A 27185-nucleotide genomic window follows, 5' to 3' on the forward strand; every position below is an offset into this window, starting at 1 on the left:
TTGTAAAATTTTGCAAAAAAAACGAGATCCATATAGAAATTTTGCTCTAAATTTATATTTCTACATGTCTTTGATAAAAAAAAAATGTTTGGGTAAAAAAAAATGGTTTGGGTAAAAGTTATAGCGTTTACAAACTATGGTACAAAAATGTGAATTTCCGCTTTTTGAAGCAGCTCTGAGTTTCTGAGCACCTGTCATGTTTCCTGAGGTTCTACAATGGCCAGACAGTACAAACACCCTACAAATGACCCCATTTCGGAAAGTACACACCCTAAGGTATTCACTGATGGGCATAGTGAGTTCATAGAACTTTTTATTTTTTGTCACAAGTTAGCGGAAAATGATTTTTTTTTTTTTTTTTCTTACAAAGTCTCATATTCCACTAACTTGTGACAAAAAATAAAAACTTCTATGAACTCACTATGCCCATCACGAAATACCTTGGGGTCTCTTCTTTCCAAAATGGGGTCACTTGTGGGGTAGTTATACTGCCCTGGCATTCTAGGGGCCCAAATGTGTGGTAAGGAGTTTGAAATCAAATTCTGTAAAAAATGACCTGTGAAATCCGAAAGGTGCTCTTTGGAATATGGGCCCCTTTGCCCACCTAGGCTGCAAAAAAGTGTCACACATCTGGTATCCCCGTACTCAGGAGAAGGTGGGGAATGTGTTTTGGGGTGTCATTTTACATATACCCCTGCTGGGTGAGAGAAATATCTTGGCAAAAGACAACTTTTCCCATTTTTTTTATACAAAGTTGGCATTTGACCAAGATATTTATCTCACCCAGCATGGGTATATGTAAAAAGACACCCCAAAACACATTCCTCAACTTCTCCTGAATACAGAGATACCAGATGTGTGACACTTTTTTGCAGCCTAGATGCGCAAAGGTGCCCAAATTCCTTTTAGGAGGGCATTTTTAGACATTTGGATACCAGACTTCTTCTCACGCTTTGGGGCCCCTAGAATGCCAGGGCAGTATAAATACCCCACATATGACCCCATTTTGGAAAGAAGACACCCCAAGGTATTCAATGAGGGGCATGGCGAGTTCATAGAAATTTTTTTTTTTTGGCACAAGTTAGCGGAAATTGATATTTTTAATTTTTTTCTCACAAAGTCTCCCGTTCCGCTAACTTGGGACAAAAATTTCAATCTTTCATGGACTCAATATGCCCCTCACGGAATACCTGGGGGTGTCTTCTTTCCGAAATGGGGTCACATGTGGGGTATTTATACTGCCCTGGCATTCTAGGGGCCCTAAAGCGTGAGAAGAAGTCTGGAATATAAATGTCTAAAAAATTTTACGCATTTGGTTTCCGTGAGGGGTATGGTGAGTTCATGTGAGATTTTATTTTTTGACACAAGTTAGTGGAATATGAGACTTTGTAAGAAAAAAATAATAATAATTCCGCTAACTTGGGCCAAAAAAATGTCTGAATGGAGCTTTACAGAGGGGTGATCAATGACAGGGGGGTGATCAATGACAGGGGGGTTGATCAATGACAGGGGGTTGATCAATGACAGGGGGGTGATCAATGACAGGGGGGTGATCAGGGAGTCTATATGGGGTGATAACCACAGTCATTGATCACGCCCGTGTAAGGCTTCATTCAGACGTCCGTATGCGTTTTGCGGATCCGATCCATCTATCAGTGCATCCGTAAAAATCATGCGGACATCTGAATGGAGCTTTACAGGGGGGTAATCAATGACAGGGGGGTGATCAGGGAGTCTATATGGGGTGATCACCACAGTCATTGATCATGCCCCTGTAAGGCTTCATTCAGACGTCCGGATGCGTTTTGCGGATCCGATCCATCTATCAGTGGATCCGTAAAAATCATGCGGACGTCTGAATGGAGCTTTACAGGGGGGTAATCAATGACAGGGGGGTAATCAATGACAGGGGGGTGATCAGGGAGTCTATATGGGGTGATCACCACAGTCATTGATCACGCCCCTGTAAGGCTTCATTCAGACGTCCGGATGCGTTTTGCGGATCCGATCCATCTATCAGTGGATCCGTAAAAATCATGTGGACATCTGAATGGAGCTTTACAGGGGGGTAATCAATGACAGGGGGGTAATCAATGACAGGGGGGTGATCAGGGAGTCTATATGGGGTGATCACCACAGTCATTGATCACGCCCCTGTAAGGCTTCATTCAGACGTCCGGATGCGTTTTGCGGATCCGATCCATCTATCAGTGCATCCGTAAAAATCATGCGGACATCTGAATGGAGCTTTACAGGGGGGTAATCAATGACAGGGGGGTGATCACCACAGTCATTGATCATGCCCCTGTAAGGCTTCATTCAGACGTCCGGATGCGTTTTGGGGATCCGATCCATCTATCAGTGCATCCGTAAAAATCATGCGGACATCTGAATGGAGCTTTACAGGGGGGTGATCAGGGAGTCTATATGGGGTGATCACCACAGTCATTGATCATGCCCCTGTAAGGCTTCATTCAGACGTCCGGATGCGTTTTGCGGATCCGATCCATCTATCAGTGCATCCGTAAAAATCATGCGGACATCTTAATGGAGCTTTACAGGGGGGTGATCAGGGAGTCTATATGGGGTGATCACCACAGTCATTGATCATGCCCCTGTAAGGCTTCATTCAGACGTCCGGATGCGTTTTGCGGATCCGATCCATCTATCAGTGCATCCGTAAAAATCATGCGGACATCTGAATGGAGCTTTACAGGGGGGTGATCAGGGAGTCTATATGGGGTGATCACCACAGTCATTGATCATGCCCCTGTAAGGCTTCATTCAGACGTCCGGATGCGTTTTGCGGATCCGATCCATCTATCAGTGGATCCGTAAAAATCATGCGGACGTCTGAATGGAGCTTTACAGGGGGGTAATCAATGACAGGGGGGTAATCAATGACAGGGGGGTGATCAGGGAGTCTATATGGGGTGATCAGGGGCTAATAAGGGGTTAATAAGTGATGGGGGGGGTGTGGTGTAGTGTAGTGTAGTGGTGCTTAATGCTACTTTACTGAGCTACCTGTGTCCTCTGGTGGTCGATCCAAACAAAGGGGACCACCAGAGGACCAGGTAGCAGGTATATTAGACGCTGTTATCAAAACAGCGTCTAATATACCTGTTAGGGGTTAAAAAAAACACATCTCCAGCCTGCCAGCGAACGATCGCCGCTGGCAGGCTGGAGATCAACTGTCTTACCTTCCGTTCCTGTGAGCGCGCGCGCCTGTGTGCGCGCGTTCACAGGAAATCTCGGCTCACGCGAGATGACGCCTATTGGCGTTAGCGTAGCCTGGGGGAGCCGCCGCAATGACGCCTTTCGGCGTTAGCGTGGCGGCAAGCGGTTAAGGCATAAAAATTCAAATTTAGAAAATGTACATGTTTTCAAAATTTTCTGTAAATTTGGGATTTTTTATAATAAAGGAAAAACATATCAACCCAAATTTTCCCCTAACATCAAGTACGAGATGTCACGAGAAAATCTCAGAATAGCCTGGATAAATAAAAGCATTCCAAAGTTAATAACACATAAAGTGACACATGTCAGATTTGCAAAATTAGACCTGGTCACGAAGGTGAAAAATGGCTTGGTCTTGAAAGGGTTTATAAGCTTCTCTCCAGATTTATCATTGAGACTTTTTTTTAAAAGTTGCAATCTTACTCCAGGAGGAGGGTGGAGTAGGAAAACTGGAGTAACTTTTCTAGACAAGTGTTAGGTTTAAAGAGTAACTAAACTTTTATAATAATTTTTAATATGTTGTCCCAATAACTTAGTGGCTGTGCAAAATTTTTTACATTACATGCAATTACAAAAGTATTCACATCCAGGTACTGGTTTGAAAACTGTAGAATACTTTTCATTGGACAACCCCTTTAAGTTACTTGCATACTACTATTTCCCACAAACTATCACCTAAACAGGTAGCCTTATACTCTCCAAACAGCACATGGATTTGTTCAAGAAGACAAGGCAGAACTTATTAAAGGGAGTTAAATATGATGAAAAGAGTCACAATGCTTAGGATTGGTCATCAATATCAGATTGATGGGGGTCTCCTGGTCAGCCATTTGAAGAGGCTGTGGTGCTCCAGTGAACACTCCAGCCTCCTCGCACCTTACCAAGCACACTGTATAGTGGCTGTGCTTTGTATTGCAGCCCGGGTCCATTCACTTGAATAGACTGAGCTGCGTCTAGGCCATGTGACCGATGAACGTGATGTCACTGTTCTAGGAAGAGGCTGTGGTGCTCAAATAGTGCCGGGAGTTGGACTCCCACTTGACAGATATTGATGACTTTTCCTAAGGATAGGTCATCAATATGGAAAACCCGTTTAACTGTTGCTGTGTCTTCTGGGTGACATACATCTGTATTATAGAAGATATAGAATTACAGTGGCTAAAAGAGATTAACTACAGTATATGAATTTTGTCATTATAGGTAAGAAAATGTACAGCTCTACAGAGGAGCAGACCCAAAAAGCCAAAAGACGTGTTCTAATGGCATCTACATTTGGAACTAGCATTGTGGGTAAACTCGGAGACATTTTACGTATTGGTAAATCCTCTTCTACTATATATTAATATGTTGATATATATATCACATTTTAGATAAGTATTAAATAGTATTGTGCATGTACCTTCATATTATAAACAAATTACACCGAAAGTCGGAAAATTCAAGTGTGTCTACTAGAGGTGAGCGAATCGAAGCTGACGAAGTGGAATTCTATCCGAATTTCAGTAAAAATTTGATTAGCAACGAATACGAATTTCCTCGCGCTTCGTGGTAACGAATTTCAATTTTCCTAAGATAACGGCTACATGTGTGAGGACTGATGACATGGGGCAAGGAACTCTGGGAAGGCGGAATCACCCAGATTGACATGCCTGTATACAGCCAATCAGCAGCCAACCATCCCTGTGATGTCACAGCCCTATAAATACGGCAGCCATTTTAGATTCTGCCATTTTCCAGCATTCAGACTGCAGGGACAGACGTGTGAAGAGGCTAATGACAGCAAGTGGAAAAACGATTGTGGAAAAAAAAGGCGCTAAAGACATTGATAGGAAAGTGATTTACAAGTGCAGGGAACGATTATTTGGGGATCAAAATAGTCATTAGACAGATCTGTCATTGCAGCTTTTTGTTATTGGGCTGCAAGTGTTATGTTGAAAAGCCTTTAGTGGCTTATATCTTAGTATCTTATTCAGTACGACAAGAAAAATATATATGCATTTCACTTCTGCATTTATTTCTGTTGAAAGCATATAGGGGCGTAGTTCAGTACAACAGGAAAAATATATTCTCATTGCATTTCTGCAGTTAATTGTTGTAAAAGTGTTTAGTGGACTATTTTAGTTCAAAAATAAAAATATATTAGTCGCTTTTAGGGTTGATTTAATTACCGTTTAATTTGTGTAGTTCAGCTACAAGTAAGTCAGGCAGAGAAGTGCCAGGCCATGCACAGATGAGTGGCAGAGACCTGAATGTTTTGGATGCAAGCAGAGGTCGTAGCAGAGTAAGGGGGCATGGCAGCAGGAGTTGCAGCGAGAGGCCTGTGCTCCCGGTGTCATCTAGCGGTTGTGTCTTGACGAGCAACCCAGCGGTTCTTGATTGGTTAACTCTGTCATCCACGTCATCCCAAGTGACATCAGACACTTGGCCAACAGTCGGTGGGTTCGTCAGACACAACCCTTAGTTGGCATGGCCCGGGAGCAGGCCCTGTGCCCTCACCTGTCCACAAACTACCTCTGTCCTTTGCTGTTCCATCAGCCACAGAAATATTGTATGCTGTGGGCTCAGCTTCACTATACAGCGAGGACAAGCTGCTAGAGGATAGTCCACAGCTACTGCCCAGCCAAGATCTGGATGAGACATCCGCCGCTTCCTCCGCTAGGCGGCAAGTTGTGATGAGGAGAGTGGCGCAGGAGCTTGTGTTGCGAGCGGTCAGGCTCCTGACCCAGAGACCGTTGAGGAGGGCATCAGTGACGTGCAGACACTACTTGATGATGATGTAGCCGATCGCACATGGGAGCCGGGTGCAGAAGGGGCTTCATAGTCATCAGGAGAAGAGGGTGGCAGCTTGCCTGTGAGGCAGCGGCTGAGCCAGCTGTGTGGTAGCATGGCTGGGAGTCAGCAGGGTGGCAGCAGTTGCAGGTTGGGAGCCAAACGTGCCCGGGGTAGACCACCTGCTTCGCAGCAGCATACCTGCCCGGGAAGTAGTGGTGCAGGGGTTCACGGAGGCAGCGGCGGTAGCAGTCAGTCAGTGCGGACTGTTGGGGGGAAAATCACCTACTCGGCAGTATGGCAGTTTTTTATTAAGCTGCCAGAGGAGGTTAACGTGGCCACATGTAGAATATGTGGGCAGAAGGTGAAGTGTGGCAATGTTGGCACTACAGCCCTGCATCAACATATGTAGTGTCGCCATGCAGTGGCTTAGGAGAACCGTGGCTCCGATTGGGTGGTCCAGCCTGCCGCAGCTACGGCTGCATCACTCAGTGGCACGCACCCGGTTTCAGCCAGTCAGGTCTCCTCAGCCGAAGGGAGCTGTCTGTTGGTCCAGATGCTCCTCCTCCTCCTAATCCTCAGTCATTCCGTCAGCAATCGATAACCGAAGCGATTGCCAAGAGACAGCAGTATGCGTGCACACATCCAACGGCGCAGAAGCTGAACGTGCTCCTGTCCAAGTTGATGGTGCTGCAGTCCCTCCCTTTCCAAGTGGTGGACTCTGCACCTTTCAGAGAACTGATGGCTTGTGCCGAGCCGAGGTGGAGAGTCCCAAGCCGTCATTTCTTTGTGAAAAAGGCAGTATCAGCCTTGCACAAATATGTAGAACAGAAGGTGGGCCAGTCCGTGAGCCTGTCGGTGTTTGCCAAAGTGCACGGCAGCGCCGACGTGTGGAGCAGTAACTATGGTCAGGGACAGTACATGTATTTTACAGCCCACTGGGTGAATGTAGTTCCTGCACAGCCACACCAGCAACTTGGCCAGGTCACTCCGCTTCCGCCTCCACGTTGTCACGCCCTTAGTCCTGCGACAATGTCTGCCTCTGCCTCCTCATCCTCCACCGTGTCCTCAGCCTCCACTGCAGGGACAAGTCACAGTGCCCCTCCAGCATACCATGTGTGCAGGGCTCGGCGGTGTCACGCTGTTCTGCACCTGGATTGCCTTGGCGAACGGAGTCACACAGGGGAGGAAGTGCTCCGTAAGCTGACCGACAATGGGAAGAACATGGTGTCGACGCTGCGTCAAGGAAGGCGGAGCCATGTGCCCTGCATGGCACACGTGTTCAATATGGTTGTCAAGCGGTTCCTGAAGTCTTTCACCCAACTTCAAGACATCCTAAAATTGGGCAGGAAACTTTGCATGCACTTCAGCCACTCTTAAACCGCAAAGCACACCCTCCTTGAGCTGCAGCGGCAGAACGGCATCCCCCAACATAGGCTGATATGTGACGTTTCCACCCGGAATTCCACCCTCCATATGTTGGACCAACTATATGAACAGAGAAAGGCCATCAACAATTTCTTGATGATGCAAGCGGATAGGAGTACTCCACTATGTAACTTCAATGTCAGCTAGTGGCAGCTCATGCGTGACACCTGCCATTTGTGCAGGCCCTTTGAGGAGGCCATGTTATTTGTCATTCGCCAGAACTACGGGATGAACAACGTCATTCCACTGCTTTATGTCCTGGAACAAATGCTGGTAACTATGGCTGGTCGGGGACAGGAGACGTGGCACCTCAATCTCATGACCACATGAGCCCTGTGGGGGCTGAACTGGAAGAGGAGGAGGAGGATGGGGAGGGGGACATTGGAGCACAGGCAATGTGTAGCCAAATGGGTGGTTTATCTACTCAGCTGACAGGAGAGGAGGAGCACGAGCAGCCAGGGGAGCTACAGGGCAATGAGGAAGATGAGACAGAGGACCCGGACACACCGTGGCAGTATGCAGTGGAGATGGAGGCAGGGAGTCCCTCCGAGTCACTTGCACAAATGGCATGATGCATGCTCACTTGCTTGCGTAGTGACAGCCGAATTGTCACCATTCGGCAGAGGGATGACTTCTGGCTCTCCACCTTGTTGGACCCTCGCTACCAGTCCAGAATGGGGGCCTTTTTTACACCCACTGAGAGGGAGGACAAACTGACCTACTACAGAGACATCCTATGTAGTCATTTGGACGCTACCTATCTGCATCATCGTCCATCCTCTCGCAGGTCTGAACGGGCGGCCCCTCTGCACTCACATTCCACTGCCATGGCTGCTAGGGAGGGGTGGGGTGGCAGGAGAAGTACCAGCTCAATCAGCAGCAGCCTGAGTCTAGAGTCGCTGATGAGTAGCTTTTTTCAACCGCATTGTGAAGAAACTACTCACCAGCAGCAGCAGGTAGACCTGGAGCAGGACCTGATCCAGCAGGGGGTGTCATACTTGGACAGCACCCTGCCACCCAACACTGAAGATCCGCTGGAGTACTGGGTAGCCAAACTGGATTTGTGGCCGCAACTAGCAGAGTTTTCCCTGGAAAATCTGTTCTGCACAACCTGTAGTGTGGCATCAGAGCGGGGGCCATAGTTACCCCGAGGAGAACTCGCCTTTCCACCCAAAATGTGGAGAGACTGACCTTTGTCAAGATAAAATTAGGCGTGGATCAGCCAGGATTTCCAACCACCAATTCCTGATGCATCAGACTAGATCATCCATGGTGCCACACCAACACTTTGATAACAGAGACCGGTTTCTTCTGGCTACCTGCCTCAGCTACTACTCTGATGCTGCAACCCGCCTAATGCCATACATCTGATTCCAAGTGCTCCTTATTTCACTCACCTTCGTCAGCAGGTACTGGTATTGCCACCCACCGCCCCACTCTGTTACTGGGTCACTTTGTGGTCTCCTGATGCAGCTGCTACTGCCATCTCCAAACTATGTCACCTTGCCACTCTGTGGTCTCCTCATGCTGCTGCCATATCCACACTAGGTCACCTCGCCACTCTGTAGTATCCTGCTGCCGCCATATTTACATTATGTCACCTTGATACTCTGTGGTCTCCTCATGCTGCTGCCAACTCCACACTGTCACCTTGCCACTCTGTGGTATCCTCCTGATGCTGCTGCTGCCATCTACACATGATGTCATCTTGCTACTATGTGGTCTCCTCATGCTGCTGCTGCCATCTCCACACTATGTCACCTTGCCACTCTGTGGTCTCCTCATGCTGCTGCCATAACCACACTATGTCACCTTGCCACTCTGTGGTATCCTGCTGCTGCCATCTGCACAATATGTCACCTTGCCACTCTGTGGTCTCCTCATGCTGCTGCTACTGCCATCTTTACATTATGTCACCTTGCCACTCTGTGGCCTCCTGATGCTTCCGCCACCTCCAAACTATGTCACCTTGCCACTCTATGGTCTCCTCATGCTGCTGCCATATCCACACTAGGTCACCTTGCCACTATATGGTATCCTGCTGCCGCTGCTGCCATCTCCATTTTATGTCACCTTGATTCTGTGTGGTCTCCTCATGCTGCTGCCAACTCCACACTATGTCACCTTGCCACTCTGTGGTATCCTCCTGATGCTCCCAAGGAAGATGATAAAAACTGTTGTTATATATCACCGTACCATGTTAAAAATAATTGCTACTTTGTAAATTGATACCATGCTATAAAATAATCCTGCTGGTTTTCCATTAGGTTGTCCAGTGCAGACCATCCACCAAAGTACAATTCATTGGTTTCTAAGGAAACAACCAATAGAAGAGATCAAGGACTTGAAATATCGTGTTCTGGTTTCTGGACGGGTTCTAGAAATTAACCCTTTGTCTGAACAGAGTACTGGAGAGTTCAGATGCTGGACTTCAAATGATTCAAAGATAGTGTCTGCCTGGGTGAATGTCTCTTTAGAAGGTGAGGTTTTATAGACATTGGAAATTTAAGTTAGAAACCCATTATTCTGATATTAAGTAAAGTCACAATTAGGTAGAAAATTATTGACAGCGGCCTCATTCTTCTTACCTGCTCCTTGATCAAACTGCTCTTGCACCATTACATCTCATTACTCAGATGTATTATATAGTGGATTTCTGACGTTCACATTGTATACTCACCATGGTGATTCATATCTTGTATTATGAAGTAAACCCAGGCTGTATTATTTTATGTCCTGTGGGTGGCAACTTGAGGAACACTATTGCTCTTAGCTTTAGGCCTCATGCACACAACAGTATTTTTTCACGGTCCGCAAAACGGGGTTCCGTTGGTCCGTGACCGTTTTTTCGTCCGTGGGTCTTCCTTGATTTTTGGAGGATCCACGGACATGAAAAAAAAGTCATTTTGGTGTCCGCCTGGCCGTGCGGAGCCAAACGGATCCGTCCTGAATTACAATGCAAGTCAATGTGGACGGATCCGTTTGACGTTGACACAATATGGTGCAATTGCAAACGGATCCGTCCCCCATTGACTTTCAATGTAAAGTCAGGAGTTAATATACCATAGGATCTGAGTTTTCTCCAATCCGATGGTATATTTTAACTTGAAGCGTTCCCATCACCATGGGAACACCTCTATGTTAGAATATACCATCAGATTTGAGTTAGATCGTGAAACTCATATCCGACAGTATATTCTAACACAGAGGCGTTCCCATAGTGATGGGGACGCTTCAAGTTAGAATATCCTACGAACTGTGTACATGACTGCCCCCTGCTGCCTGGCAGCACCCAATCTCTTACAGGGGGCTGTGATCTGCACAATTAACCCCTCAGGTGCCCCACCTGAAGGGGTTAATTGTGCATATCATAGCCCCCTGTAAGAGATCAGGGGCTGCCTGTCACGACTGTGACTGATCCAGACAGGTCTGGGAGGAGAAGGTCGCAGCGACTTGCTACTCGCGATAGCTTGTGAGTTTGCTCCATGGTTCAGGGTATGTCATCCGGGTTTTGCCTTGTGAACCTTTTTGTCCTGACTGGGAGTTTGTAGGCATCCTTCTCAGGTGAGTCCTGTCTGCCACTCCCAGCTACTATATTAGTTTCAGTTTCACTTGCAGTCATTGCCAGATATAGTCCTTACTTCCAGTTCTATTCTGACCTTTGAAAGAGATCGTTTGATGGTGTTGCTGTGGAGCTTTTGTCCAGCGTGGACTGTCGTGACTGGGATCGCCTTCTCTGCTCGTGACTGGATAAGTCTATCTCTGCTATAGTTTTTTTGTTGCTGTCTTCCCCTGCTGTTCTCCTAGACATGAGTGATGGTGACTAGTGCTCCCATCGGCCTTTCCCCACTCTAGGCTTGTTAGAGTGACTGAGGGTTTAGGCATCCTGCTCGCCGCACGGGTTCACACCCCGTCTAGGGTATCAGGGCAGACAGGTGCCAGCTTAGGGTTAGTCAGGGGTGGGCAAAAAATTGATCAGAGCCCTGATACAATTCAGGCTTTGAATACACTCCGAGTTAATGAGCAGGCAATGGGCCCCTAAGCAAAGGGAGGGGGGAGTGTACTTATTTAAAATATAGCTTTTAATAAGTTATACGATAAGCAGAGTAAAAAGGACTCACTTAACGAAAAACATACAAACATAGATAGGACCAATTAGTACCAGGCTAGTACAAATGAAAAATTCTGCTCCGTCTGTGAGGACGCGAGCAGTCTTACCAGACCCTTTGTAGTAAGTGGGTACGGTTCCTTGGTAACCGGAGGCAGGAAAACCTGGGAGTATGCCGGGCGGAGGACGGATGCTTCAGCTGTGCAGTCAGGTAGATCAGACAGTGTAGTCAGGTAGATCAGACAATAGGAGGAGTCCTATATATCCCTATCAAGGTGAGAGGGGCTATTATGCTGCTACCTGTCTATACAGAGCACTCGCCTTGAAAAAGGCGACCCCGTCCGGTAGCCTGTCCCTATGGTGGACCTGTACCCTGGAACTACAGAAGGTTTTTTCAGTGATGAATGGATGGTGATACTTCCAGTGGTCACCCGACGTGGCACGTTTCTGTCCGTGACTTCTTCAGGGGGAACGACTGCAGGAGGTAACAGTATAGCCATAGGTATTTAACCTTAGGCTAGTTTAACACTGAGGAAAAAGGACAGGCTGTAATGGCCTGTGGACTGCTGAAGCCTGGTTGGGCTGCAGTTGCTGCTTAATCCGGGGTGGAAAGCAGAGTGGCACAGGAGGGGTAGTCTTGTGCAAGACGGTCTGGGGAATCTAATAATCCCTTTCAAACATGTGCAACCCCTATGGTTGGGGGTGACAGTATAGACCAGCCGCGATTGTATGTCTCAGAAGTGAGTTTAAATATCCGCGCCTCAGTTCCGTCGCCCCGCCCCCCCAGTGACGTCATCGACGCAGGACGCCACCCGGGAGCGCCGCCGTACGTCCAGTCACGTGACCCAGGCATCAGGGAAGCCCGAGGAGAGTCACAGTGAACAGGGCAGAGGGCGGACGCAGCCAGTGACGTCACACGCCGGCAACACCACTCAGGTGAGGCGGGATTGCGGCAGGGGGTGGGCGGAGACCAATCGTCACACAGCCAGTATCTAGATGGTCTGGTGACGACGTCCGACGCAAAGTGTATGCGTCACCTAGGTTACCAAGTAAATAGTAGTATAGCCTGGATGCGGCTAGTGGCATTTAGTGCAGGGTGGACGGGCACAGGGCGGGACGCAGATGATGCTAGAGATATAACTAGCTGGGCCACATGAAATTGATATGTAGATATGGGCGCACTATTGTAGTGGACAGGGGTGCCATGAGATGATGTATCAGGGATCCCTGTAACAGTACACAATATAGTGCGACCACCGTATTATGTGAATGACAGTCAAAACCTAGTGGCTGCATCAATTCAGGAGGGGGATGGGCCAATCCGGCGCATATACCCCAAAGGAATTGAGTCAGGGGTAGCACATGTGTGTAGTCGGGCGCAGATCACACACATGTGATGATGCAGAAGAGGCGAGGGGAGGCTCTGCACTGTATGCCCATGCACCGCAATGCGCGTCAGAGATTGCGCAGCAGTCAGTGCCTGCCCAGGTGCAGCTCACCTCCCCAAAGGGCCATGAGGGAAGAACATGATAGTATTAGTCTTTATATAAGCCAGGCTTAATGACAGATATAGAGTGTCATTGTCACAGAAAGCAGGCATAGTTTAGCCTCTCGTTCATACCGCCTGGTGCAGCTGTTTTCAAATTGAAAATCCAGCGTGCTTCACGTTGGAGTAGGCTTTTGTCCCAGTCCCCTCCTCTTGGCGGGGGTTTCACAAGGTCTATGCCCATGAACTTCAACCGGGCCTTGCCATTATGATTGGTGTGCACGTGTTTGGACAAAGGGGTGTCCCTCTTGTGTGTGACATCCCCCATGTGCTCACCAATCCGCCTCCGAAATTCCCTAATGGTTTTGCCGACGTATTCCAGACCACACTCACATAAGATGCGATATATCACACCTCTGGATTTGCAGTTGATGAAGTGTGGAATGGAATACGTCTTGCCCGTGACCGAACCTGTGAAGGTTTTGGTGGTCAGGATGTGCTTACAGGCAACGCACCTGCCGCATCTATGACTGCCCACCACAGTGGACCGCAGCCATGTTGATTGCATGATAGGTGAATAGTGGCTGCGGACCAGTTTATCACGCAGGTTGGTGCCACGTCTGTATGTAATTTGTGGACTGTCACCTAGTATGTCCTGGAGGTCAGGGTCCATCTTGAGGATCCCCCAGTGGCATTGTAAGATTTTTCTGACCTGGTTTGAACCTCTGTCGAACGTAGTAATTATACGGGACAGTTTAGTGGTGGGAGCATTCGGCTGTTTAGTCATTAGTAGGGTGGGTCTCTGTCGTGTAAGAGCTGCTTTGTAAGCGGACCTTAAGATGTAGTCAGGGTACCCCCTTTGTAAAAATCTTGTCCTAAGGTCAGCCGCCTGGGCCACAAAATCCTTCTTGTCTGAGCAGTTTCTGCGCAGACGAAGATACTGCCCTTTTGGTATACCCCTCCTGAGTGGGAGAGGGTGACTGCTCTCCCACCTCAGGAGGGAATTAGTCGCATTTGGTTTCCTGTGAATGGAGGTGTCTAGTTCTCCCCTGGCGTTCTTGGTGATTTTGATGTCCAAGAATGGTAGACTAGTTGAATGTGTCTCATGTGTGAATCTCATCCCAATCTCATTTTGATTCAGTCGGGACACAAACGAATCAAACTGAGAGGGGCTACCGTTCCAGGTGATGAAAATATCATCAATATACCGCGCCCACAGTCTCCTGGGTGGGGTCTCCTCCCACCAGCACAGGAATAAATTAGCATACGACGGGGCACAAGGGCTCCCCATCGCGGTACCCCTGAGCTGGTGGTAGATTTTGTTGTCAAAGGAAAAGAAATTCCTGTTGAGGGTGAATTCCAGGATCCGGATGATGAATTGGCTGTGGGCGCGGTATTGACAACCTCGTGATTTAAGGAAAAACTCAACCGCCGCCAATCCCAACTGGTGTGGTATTGAGGAATATAGCGCCTCTACGTCAATACTGGATAACAAACATTCATTCTCTAGGCATAGACCCTCCAATTGTTTTAGGAGGTCCGTAGTATCCCTGAGATGAGAGGGTAACGTAGTGACAAAAGGTGCTAGGACACGGTCAATATAGATCCCCAGGTTTTGATTCAAGTTGTCAACCCCTGACACTATTGGCCTTCCTCTCAGGGGGGTTGTCCCCTTATGGACCTTGGGGAGACAATAGAATGTAGACCTGCGGGGGAATTGAGGTAGTAGAAACGTGTACTCTTCCACCGAGATGATCTTTGAACTTTTAGCATCATCAAGGATGGATTTGAGCTCACGCTTGTACATATCTGTGGGGTCCCTTTCTAAGATCTCATAGGTCTCTGTATCGGATAACAGGTTCCTACACATATCCCTATATTGACCAGAGTCCATGACCACGATGTTGCCCCCTTTGTCGGCTGGTTTAATGACGATATGGGGGTCATTGGCGAGGGAGGAGATCGCGGTGGCCGTGGACTCTGTGCAATTGGAGTAGTGTGAGGAAATCTTTAGGTTTTCCAGGTCATTGCTGACCATATTTAGAAAGACGTCTATGCAGGAGACTTCGCTAGAGCTGGGTGGCATCTTGGTACTCTTACATTTAAGATCTGTGAAGGGGCCAAGGCCTGAGACTGAGTTGTCTAACGTTGATAGTGAATTCAGGAGTTGGACGTCTGTTAACATCTCCACCGGAATACCCAGCTCAAGGCATTGTCGTTTGTCAACATATTTAAAATGCTTGTGCCACCTTAACTTCCGAATGAATAGGTTAAGATCTTTAATGGCAGTGAACCTATCAAACCTAGGGGTGGGCACGAAAGAGAGTCCCAGTTCAAGAGCCATAGTCTCGTCTTTAGAAAGGGAGCGTGAGGACAGATTTATGACCTCTGGTCCTGTGATTGATTTGGCGGGAGTGCTGTGCGGCTGCGAAGTGGGTAGTCCAGAGTCTGGTTGGGTTGTCCTAAAAAACGATTTCCTCGTCCTCTATATGAGCCCTTGGGTCGACCTTTTTTGGAGGACCCCTTATTAGGTTGTTTTTTTGTTTTGGGGCCTGTTTCCCTATCTGAGTCGGAGTAATCTGTTTCGGTTGATGACCTTTCTGAGTTACTGGGTCTATTGTCCCTTGTCCCGTTACTCAGGGAGGAATAGATGCGGTTTTCCTTAAAATCAGAAAGGTCACGTATGTACTGGCGGTGCTTTCTTTCTTTGAGGTGGTACTGGTACTTCTCAAGGGTCAGTTGTAGTTGTTTTTCCCTATTGGAGAATTCTGTCTCCTGTGAGAAGGTCCGCACCACCTCAACTTGTTCCGCCAGCTTCAGGTTAAGGGTGGTCAATGTATTTCTCTCCTCCTCCACCAAAAGTTTCATCAGTCTGAGGGAGCTGTTGGTTGCCTCCTGTTCCCACTTGGTCAGGAACCCTGGGTTACGTGATCGAGCTGATGGGAGAAGAGATATACGGAGACCTCGTGGGACTATACTGTTTTTTATGTAATTATCCAGACTCTGGACTTCCCACCACGACGTGATTTGCTCTTTATAGACCTGTGTCAGGTCCGTAAAGGCAGTATGGAAAGATGGAAGATACTTTTTTTGATGAAATAACTTCTCAGAGAATATATCTTTGGCTTCATGTAGCCAATGGTCTGCATCAAAGCCTGTTGCCAGGAACCCTGCCATGCCACAGTAGGAGAGGATAAGCAAAAAATTGATCAGAGCCCTGATACAATTCAGGCTTTGAATACACTCCGAGTTAATGAGCAGGCAATGGGCCCCTAAGCAAAGGGAGGGGGGAGTGTACTTATTTAAAATATAGCTTTTAATAAGTTATACGATAAGCAGAGTAAAAAGGACTCAGTAAACGAAAAACATACAAACATAGATAGGACCAATTAGTACCAGGCTGGTACAAATTAAAAATTCTGCTCCGTCTGTGAGGACGCGAGCAGTCTTACCAGACCCTTTGTAGTAAGTGGGTACGGTTCCTTGGTAACCGGAGGCAGGAAAACCTGGGAGTATGCCGGGCGGAGGACGGATGCTTCAGCTGTGCAGTCAGGTAGATCAGACAGTGTAGTCAGGTAGATCAGACAATAGGAGGAGTCCTATATATCCCTATCAAGGTGAGAGGGGCTATTATGCTGCTACCTGTCTATACAGAGCACTCGCCTTGAAAAAGGCGACCCCGTCCGGTAGCCTGTCCCTATGGTGGACCTGTACCCTGGAACTACAGAAGGTTTTTTCAGTGATGAATGGATGGTGATACTTCCAGTGGTCACCCGACGTTGGACTGTGGGCGCGGTATATTGATGATATTTTCATCACCTGGAACGGTAGCCCCTCTCAGTTTGATTCGTTTGTGTCCCGACTGAATCAAAATGAGATTGGGATGAGATTCACACATGAGACACATTCAACTAGTCTACCATTCTTGGACATCAAAATCACCAAGAACGCCAGGGGAGAACTAGACACCTCCATTCACAGGAAACCAAATGCGACTAATTCCCTCCTGAGGTGGGAGAGCAGTCACCCTCTCCCACTCAGGAGGGGTATACCAAAAGGGCAGTATCTTCGTCTGCGCAGAAACTGCTCAGACAAGAAGGATTTTGTGGCCCAGGCGGCTGACCTTAGGACAAGATTTTTACAAAGGGGGTACCCTGACTACATCTTAAGGTCCGCTTACAAAGCAGCTCTTACACGACAGAGACCCACCCTACTAATGACTAAACAGCCGAATGCTCCCACCACTAAACTGTCCCGTATAATTACTACGTTCGACAGAGGTTCAAACCAGGTCAGAAAAATCTTACAATGCCACTGGGGGATCCTCAAGATGGACCCTGACCTCCAGGACATACTAGGTGACAGTCCACAAATTACATACAGACGTGGCACCAACCTGCGTGATAAACTGGTCCGCAGCCACTATTCACCTATCATGCAATCAACATGGCTGCGGTCCACTGTGGTGGGCAGTCATAGATGCGGCAGGTGCGTTGCCTGTAAGCACATCCTGACCACCAAAACCTTCACAGGTTCGGTCACGGGCAAGACGTATTCCATTCCACACTTCATCAACTGCAAATCCAGAGGTGTGATATATCGCATCTTATGTGAGTGTGGTCTGGAATACGTCGGCAAAACCATTAGGGAATTTCGGAGGCGGATTGGTGAGCACATGGGGGATGTCACACACAAGAGGGACACCCCTTTGTCCAAACACGTGCACACCAATCATAATGGCAAGGCCCGGTTGAAGTTCATGGGCATAGACCTTGTGAAACCCCCGCCAAGAGGAGGGGACTGGGACAAAAGCCTACTCCAACGTGAAGCACGCTGGATTTTCAATTTGAAAACAGCTGCACCAGGCGGTATGAACGAGAGGCTAAACTATGCCTGCTTTCTGTGACAATGACACTCTATATCTGTCATTAAGCCTGGCTTATATGAAGACTAATACTATCATGTTCTTCCCTCATGGCCCTTTGGGGAGGTGAGCTGCACCTGGGCAGGCACTGACTGCTGCGCAATCTCTGACGTGCATTGCGGTGCATGGGCATACAGTGCAGAGCCTCCCCTCGCCTCTTCTGCATCATCACATGTGTGTGATCTGCGCCCGACTACACACATGTGCTACCCCTGACTAAATTCCTTTGGGGTATATGCGCCGGATTGGCCCATCCCCCTCCTGAATTGATGCAGCCACTAGGTTTTGACTGTCATTCACATAATACGGTGGTCGCACTATATTGTGTACTGTTACAGGGATCCCTGATACATCATCTCATGGCACCCCTGTCCACTACAATAGTGCGCCCATATCTACATATCAATTTCATGTGGCCCAGCTAGTTATATCTCTAGCATCATCTGCGTCCCGCCCTGTGCCCGTCCACCCTGCACTAAATGCCACTAGCCGCATCCAGGCTATACTACTATTTACTTGGTAACCTAGGTGACGCATACACTTTGCGTCGGACGTCGTCACCAGACCATCTAGATACTGGCTGTGTGACGATTGGTCTCCGCCCACCCCCTGCCGCAATCCCGCCTCACCTGAGTGGTGTTGCCGGCGTGTGACGTCACTGGCTGCGTCCGCCCTCTGCCCTGTTCACTGTGACTCTCCTCGGGCTTCCCTGATGCCTGGGTCACGTGACTGGACGTACGGCGGCGCTCCCGGGTGGCGTCCTGCGTCGATGACGTCACTGGGGGGGCGGGGCGACGGAACTGAGGCGCGGATATTTAAACTCACTTCTGAGACATACAATCGCGGCTGGTCTATACTGTCACCCCCAACCATAGGGGTTGCACATGTTTGAAAGGGATTATTAGATTCCCCAGACCGTCTTGCACAAGACTACCCCTCCTGTGCCACTCTGCTTTCCACCCCGGATTAAGCAGCAACTGCAGCCCAACCAGGCTTCAGCAGTCCACAGGCCATTACAGCCTGTCCTTTTTCCTCAGTGTTAAACTAGCCTAAGGTTAAATACCTACGGCTATACTGTTACCTCCTGCAGTCGTTCCCCCTGAAGAAGTCACGGACAGAAACGTGCCACGTCGGGGGACCACTGGAAGTATCACCATCCATTCATCACTGAAAAAACCTTCTGTAGTTCCAGGGTACAGGTCCACCATAGGGACAGGCTACCGGACGGGGTCGCCTTTTTCAAGGCGAGTGCTCTGTATAGACAGGTAGCAGCATAATAGCCCCTCTCACCTTGATAGGGATATATAGGACTCCTCCTATTGTCTGATCTACCTGACTACACTGTCTGATCTACCTGACTGCACAGCTGAAGCATCCGTCCTCCGCCCGGCATACTCCCAGGTTTTCCTGCCTCCGGTTACCAAGGAACCGTACCCACTTACTACAAAGGGTCTGGTAAGACTGCTCGCGTCCTCACAGACGGAGCAGAATTTTTCATTTGTACCAGCCTGGTACTAATTGGTCCTATCTATGTTTGTATGTTTTTCGTTTAGTGAGTCCTTTTTACTCTGCTTATCGTATAACTTATTAAAAGCTATATTTTAAATAAGTACACTCCCCCCTCCCTTTGCTTAGGGGCCCATTGCCTTAGTCAGGGGTGGCCATACTATTCCCATCCGTAGATAAGGGTCCCCCTTCCCCTCCGTCTGGTGCGACACGACTGCTGCTGGGATAGCGGTCGTGACAGTATATCTGGCCTTTTTTTAAAAAAAAAAAAAGTGACATTTCTTTTTTTTTTTTTTTTTGCTTGCTGTTTTGCTTTGTATTTTTCTGTTCCACTATGGATCCGGTTACGGTTTTGGCGAAACAATTACAGGGATTATCCCTTGAAGTGGCAGGATTAAAAGCAACAGTGCTGCAGCAGCAGCAGCCATCCTTGGGTTCCACCGTTGCTACGGGAAACCAAGGTACTCCTGAGCCAAAAGTGGCTTTACCTGATAGGTTCTCAGGAGGGAGAGACCAATTTGTAACCTTCAGAGAAGCTTGCAAATTGTTCTTCAGGTTACGCCCTAGATCCTCCGGCGGTGAGGAACAACGGGTGGGCATTGTAATTTCTCTCCTGCAAGGAGATCCGCAGGCTTGGGCTTTCTCCCTACCATCAGACTCTCTGGCCTTACGATCAGTGGAGGAGTTTTTTGAAGCCCTGGGTCTCGTATATGATGACCCGGACAGGGTCTCACTGGCTGAGTCTAAGCTACGTAGACTTCGGCAAGAGAACCGGTCTGCTGAACTATATTGTTCCGAATTCCGTAGGTGGGCTACTGATACGTTATGGAACGACTCGGCCCTTAGGAGTCAGTTCTGCCAGGGGTTGTCTGAAAAATTAAAAGACGCGCTGGCGGTATACGAGGTCCCTGGGTCTCTGGAGGCTGCTATGTCTCTGTCCATAAGAATCGACAGACGACTCAGGGAGAGACTATTATATATTACGGAGGCCTCTATAGGGCAGGGATCGGTTTGTTATGATCCAGTCGAACCAATGCAAATAGGGGGCGCCACTAGACGGGTGAATCCTCCTAAGTTCCGCCGTAGGTCAGAGGTTTGTTTTCGTTGTGGGGGGAGGGGTCATTTTGTAAAGGTTTGTCCCTCAGAACCCAAGAGACCACAAACAAAGGAGCCGCCGGAAAACTAGAGTCCCCAGATTGTGCGGAGGATAACAGTCTGGGCGTATTCGTTTCCTCCATACGCATGTCTCAGTTTTTGTTGTCCGCTACCGTTGAGGCGGGCAATGAGATCTGTTCCGTCTTTTTGGACAGTGGGGCGGGGGTCAACTTGGTGGATTCACGGTTTGCTCAGGCTCTGGGTTTTACTCCGGAACCGATACGCAGAACTATTCCTGTTTTTGCCATCGACTCCTCCCCTCTTACTGAGAAAGAGTTAACTCAGATCATCCATAATATCCATCTGCAGGTAGGGGACCTCCATAAAGAGCATATCTCTTGTTATGTCCTGGACGGTCTTCCGGCTCCTATGGTATTGGGGCTTCCCTGGCTGGTGACTCACAATCCAGTGGTGGATTGGCAGTCCGGGGAGATTGTGGAGTGGAGTGAACATTGTAAGGACAACTGCTTGAGTAGTAGGTGCTCTACACTCTCTGTAACATCTTTACCTGCCTTTCTGTCAGATTTTATGGATGTGTTCTCTGAGAAGGGTTGTCAGGGGTTACCACCTCATCGTCCATATGATTGCCCGATTAATCTATTACCTGGGGCAAAACTACCTAAAACCCGGTTATACAATCTTTCCGGCCCGGAGAGGAAGGCTATGAAAGATTATATTTCGGAGAGTTTGGCTAAGGGACACATCAGACCCTCTTCTTCACCTGTGACTGCAGGGTTCTTTTTCGTTAAAAAAAAAGATGAGGGCCTACGTCCTTGCCTGGATTTCCGGGAATTAAACCGGATAACTATCCGAGATCCCTATCCTCTTCCTCTCATTCCCGACCTCTTTAATCAGGTTGCTGGTGCTAAATGGTTCTCCAAAATGGATCTCAGAGGAGCCTATAACCTGGTTCGCATCAAAGAGGGGGATGAGTGGAAGACGGCTTTTAATACTCCGGAAGGGCATTATGAAAATCTGGTCATGCCATTTGGTCTTACTAATGCGCCTGCGGTATTCCAACATTTTGTTAACGATATTTTTAGTCACCTTATCGGGAGATTTGTTGTGATATATCTTGATGACATCCTGGTCTATTCCCCGGATCTGGATACACATAAGATCCATGTGAGACAAGTGCTGCAGATATTAAGGGCCAACAAATTGTTTGCTAAGTTAGAAAAATGTGTGTTCGCCGTAAAAGAACTGCCATTTCTGGGGTATGTGTTGTCTGATTCAGGTTTCCGCATGGATCCAGAGAAAGTCCGGGCTGGGATCTGCCTGAGAACCTGAAGGCATTGCAACGCTTCCTGGGGTTTGCCAATTTTTATAGAAAGTTTCTAAAGAACTATTCCTTGGTGGTCAAACCACTGACGGACATGACCCGAAAGGGATCCGATTTATCCAAATGGTCACATGCAGCCAAAACTGCCTTTGCATCTCTGAAGGAGAGATTCACCTCGGCCCCTATTCTCGTACAGCCAGATGTCTCACTTCCTTTTATTGTAGAGGTTGACGCATCAGAGGTGGGGGTGGGAGCGGTACTATCTCAGGGCCCGTCCCCTGGTGAATGGCGTCCGTGTGCTTTCTTTTCGAAGAAATTGTCTACTGCAGAAAGGAACTATGATATTGGCAACAGGGAACTTTTGGCTATTAAGTTGGCTTTTGAGGAGTGGCGTCATTTTCTGGAGGGGGGCGGTTCATCCCGTCACGGTGATTACTGATCACAAAAACTTATTATATCTGGAGTCTGCTAAACGTCTCACCCCTAGACAGGCTCGGTGGTCGTTATTTTTTACTAGGTTTAATTTTGTAATAACCTATCGCCCGGGGGCAAAGAATACTAAGGCGGATGCATTGTCTCGAAGTTTTCCTGGAGGGGGTGATGTTGAGGTACCAGAGCCCATTTTGCAAAAGGGGGTGGTGGTCTCTGCATTACACTCAGGTTTAGAGGGGAGGGTGTTGGAAGCTCAGGGGGACGCCCCGGCCTCCTGCCCCTCGGGTAAACTGTTTGTGCCAGAAAATTTACGCCTGGAGATACTAACAGAACACCATAACTCCACACTGGCAGGACACCCAGGTAGTAGGGCAACCTCTGAATTAGTGTCTCGTCGGTTCTGGTGGCCTAAGTGGCGCCAGGAGGTGTTGAATTTTGTGTCTGCATGTGCTACCTGTGCTCGTTCTAAGGTAGATCATACTCGTCCGGCAGGGCGTCTTTTACCTCTAGCCATCCCCAACAGGCCTTGGACGCACCTATCAATGGATTTCATTACGGATCTACCAGTATCAGCGGGGAAAACTGTTATTCTTGTAGTTGTTGACAGATTCAGTAAAATGGTGCACTTTATTGCTCTTGCCGCATTGCCTAATGCTAACACACTGGCTCAGGTTTTTATTGACCACATCGTGAAGCTTCACGGGGTCCCTTCCGATATTGTTTCGGATCGTGGTACCCAATTTGTTTCTAAATTTTGGAAAGCTTTTTGTTCTCGTTTAGGGGTTCATCTGTCGTTTTCTTCATCTTTCCATCCACAGTCCAACGGTCAGACTGAACGTACCAATCAAAACCTAGAGACATATTTGAGATGCTTTGTTTCCAAAAATCAGGAGGAATGGTCATCTTATTTACCGTTAGCCGAGTTTGCCATTAATAATCGTCGTCAAGAATCCACCGATAAGTCACCATTTTTTGGTGCGTATGGTTTCCATCCTCAGTTTTGTACGTTTAGTGAGGGGGGGGCCGTCTGGGATTCCCGAGGAGGAACGATTTGCGTCTTCACTTTCTTCAGTGTGGCAGAGTGTGCAAGAAAGTTTGAAGAGAATTGGTGGTAGATACAAACGTGTGGCTGATAGGAGGCGCTCTGAAGGTCCGGACCTTGGGGTGAATGACTTGGTGTGGTTGTCTACCAGAAATATCAAGTTGAAGGTTCCCTCATGGAAATTAGGTCCGAGATTTATTGGTCCTTATAGGGTAATTAAGATCATTAACCCGGTGGCTTTTCGTCTGGAGCTACCTCAGACTCTAAAGATCCATAATGTCTTCCACAGATCTCTGCTTAAGAGATATGTAGAACCTCCTGAACCATTGCCACTACCGCCTCCACCGGTGGTTGTTGATGGCAGTCTTGAGTTTCAGGTAGAAAAGATTGTTGACTCACGATTTGTTCGCCGCTCTCTTCAGTACCTGGTGCACTGGAGAGGTTATGGTTCCGAAGAGAGAATGTGGGTTCCAGCTTCAGAGATAAAAGCGGACAGACTCATTCGGGCTTTTCATAGCTCCCATCCGGAGAGGCCTGGTCTTGAGGGTCCAGGGGCCCCTCGTAGAAAGGGGGGTACTGTCACGACTGTGACTGATCCAGACAGGTCTGGGAGGAGAAGGTCGCAGCGACTTGCTACTCGCGATAGCTTGTGAGTTTGCTCCATGGTTCAGGGTATGTCATCCGGGTTTTGCCTTGTGAACCTTTTTGTCCTGACTGGGAGTTTGTAGGCATCCTTCTCAGGTGAGTCCTGTCTGCCACTCCCAGCTACTATATTAGTTTCAGTTTCACTTGCAGTCATTGCCAGATATAGTCCTTACTTCCAGTTCTATTCTGACCTTTGAAGGAGATCGTTTGATGGTGTTGCTGTGGAGCTCTTGTCCGGCGTGGACTGTCGTGACTGGGATCGCCTTCTCTGCTCGTGACTGGATAAGTCTATCTCTGCTATAGTTTGTTTGTTGCTGTCTTCCCCTGCTGTTCTCTTAGACATGAGTGATGGTGACTAGTGCTCCCATCGGCCTTTCCCCACTCTAGGCTTGTTAGGGTGACTGAGGGTTTAGGCATCCTGCTCGCCGCACGGGTTCACACCCCGTCTAGGGTATCAGGGCAGACAGGTGCCAGCTTAGGGTTAGTCAGGGGTGGCCATACTATTCCCATCCGTAGATAAGGGTCCCCCTTCCCCTCCGTCTGGTGCAACACGACTGCTGCTGGGATAGCGGTCGTGACACTGCCAGGCAGCAGGGGGCAGACCCCCTTCTTTCCCCAGTTTGAATATCATTGGTGGCCAGTGTGCGCCCCCCCCCCCCGGCCCCCCCTCCCTGCCTCTATTGTATTATCATTGGTGGCCAGTGTGCGCCCCCCCCGGTCCCCCCTCCCTCCCTCTAATGTATTATCATTGGTGGCCAGTGTGCGCCCCCCCCCCGGCCCCCCTCCCTCCCTCTATTGTATTATCATTGGTGGCCAGTGTGCGGCCCCCCCGGCCCCCCCTCCCTCCCTTTATTGTATTATCATTGGTAGCCAGTGTGCGGCCCCCCTCCCTCCCTCTATTGTATTATCATTGGTGGCCAGTGTGCGCCCCCCCCTCTATTGTATTAATATCTTTGGTGGCCAGTGTGCGGCCGCCCCCCCCCCCCCCCCCCGATCATTGGTGGCAGCGGAGAGTTCCAGTTTAATCGCTCGGGCTCCGATTGGTAACCATGGCAACCAGGACGCTACTGCAGTCCTGGTTGCCATGGTTACTTAGCAATATTAGAAGCATCATACTTACCTGCTGCGCTGTCTGTGACCGGCCGGGAGCTCCTCCTACTGGTAAGTGACAGATCATTAAGCAATGCGCCGCACAGACCTGTCACTTACCAGTAGGAGGAGCTCCCGGCCGGTCACAGACAGCGCAGCAGGTAAGTATAATGCTTCTAATATTGCTAAGTTACCGATCGGAGCCCCAGCGATTAAACTGGGACTCCGATCGGAACTCTCCGCTGCCACCAATGATCGGGGGGGGGGGGGAGAGGGGAGGCCGCACACTGGCCACCAATGATATTAATACAATAGAGGGGGGCGGGGGGGGCGCACACTGGCCACCAATGATAATACAATAGAGGGAGGGGGGGCCGGGGGGGCCGCACACTGGCTACCAATGATAATACAATAAAGGGAGGGAGGTGGGCCGGGGGGGGCCGCACTGGCCACCAATGATATTAATACAATAGAGGGGGGGGCCGCACTGGCCACCAATGAAATTAAAACTGGGGAGGGAGGGGGGTCTGCCCCCTGCTGCCTGGCAGCCCCTGATCTCTTACAGGGGGCTATGATACGCACAATTAACCCCTTCAGGTGCGGCACCTGAGGGGTTAATTGAGCGGATCACAGCCCCCTGTAAGAGATCGGATGCTGTCAGGCAGCAGGGGGGCAGTCATTCACACAGTTCATAGTATATTCTAACTAGAAGCGTCCCCATCACTATGGGAATACCTCTGTGTTAGAATATACTGTTGAATTTGAGTTTTCACAAAGTGAAAACTCAGCTCTGAAAAAGCTTTTATGCAGACGGATCTTCGGATCCGTCTGTATGAAAGTAGCCTACGGACACGGATCACGGACACGGATGCCAATCTTGTGTGCATCCGTGTTTTTTCACGGACCCATTGACTTGAATGGGTCCGTGAACCGTTGTCCGTCAAAAAAATAGGACAGATCCTATTTTTTGGACGGACAGGATACACGGATCACGGAGGCGGATGACAAACGGTGCATTTTCCGAGTTTTCAACGGACCCATTGAAAGTCAATGGGTCCGCAGAAAATCACGGAAAACGGAACAACGGCCACGGGTGCACACAACGGTCGTGTGCATGAGGCCTTAGCCTCAGCTCTTAGATATTTGTTTCAAAAATATCTGTAAATGTTTCATTCATCTGAATGGAGTATATAGAAATCAATGTGTTTTCCATCGAAACAACACCACTCAGATGAATGGAACTGATTTTCAATCACAGAATTTTTCGCAACTGTTACATCAGTGGCCTGTGTCCACTGTCGGTTTGCTCTGTCAGGCAGGCATGGGCGCAACCTTGATTACCTCCGCTCCCCTTCTGCGTCGGTCCGGACCCACCGGCTTTCTTCTGCTCCATCATGATGGGCACATTAGCTGGAGCCACCTGAATGTTCCCTGCTGCAGGCCGCAGTCTGCTTCTTGCCCGCAAGGCCTTTCTTCTCTGCCTGTAGAACATGCTCGCACCACTCTTGGCTCTTAAAGGGCCATCATCTATGCACTCTAATTCACACCAGTCAATGGCTGGTCACCTTGGGGTACTTAAAGAGGACCTTTCACCTATTATGACACTATGAACTAACTATACAGACATGTAGAGCGGCGCCCGGGGATCTCACTGCACTTACTATTATCCCCGGGCGCCGCTCCGTTCTCCCGCTATGCCCTCCGGTATCTCCGCTCACTAAGTTATAGTAGGCGGAGATTCCAGTCCCTAAGTTATGGTAGGCGGAGTCTGCCCTTGTTCTGCTCTAGCGCTGGCCAATCGCAGCGCAGAGCTCACAGCCTGGGAGGTTATTTTCTCCCAGGCTGTGAGCTCTGCAATGCGATTGGCCAGCGCTACAGAAGAACAAGAGCAGACTCCGCCTACCATAACTTAGTGAACGGAGATACCGGAGGGCATAGCAGGAGAATGGAGTGGCGCCCGGGGATAATAGTAAGTGCAGTGAGATCCCCGGGCGCCGCTCTCCATGGCTGTATAGTTAGTTCATAGTGTAATAATCTTGGGGTGCCTGAGCAATAGGTTGTCTAGCTTGCTAGTTTCCTGCA

General features: G+C 48.8%; 1 protein-coding gene across 2 annotated transcripts in view; it reads left to right on the forward strand.

The window, feature by feature from the left end:
- Window positions 1–27185, forward strand: part of ADAMTSL3 (ADAMTS like 3) — a 538572-nt gene that overhangs the window by 484277 nt on the left and 27110 nt on the right. For both annotated transcript variants that reach the window (XM_040414069.1, XM_040414070.1), the window contains 2 exons: window positions 4438–4554; window positions 9702–9914. In XM_040414069.1, the coding sequence (XP_040270003.1) occupies window positions 4438–4554; window positions 9702–9914 (330 nt within the window). The remainder of the gene's footprint in view (window positions 1–4437; window positions 4555–9701; window positions 9915–27185) is intronic.

This window comes from Bufo bufo, chromosome 1 (assembly GCF_905171765.1).
Source record: "Bufo bufo chromosome 1, aBufBuf1.1, whole genome shotgun sequence".
NCBI lineage: Eukaryota > Metazoa > Chordata > Amphibia > Anura > Bufonidae > Bufo > Bufo bufo.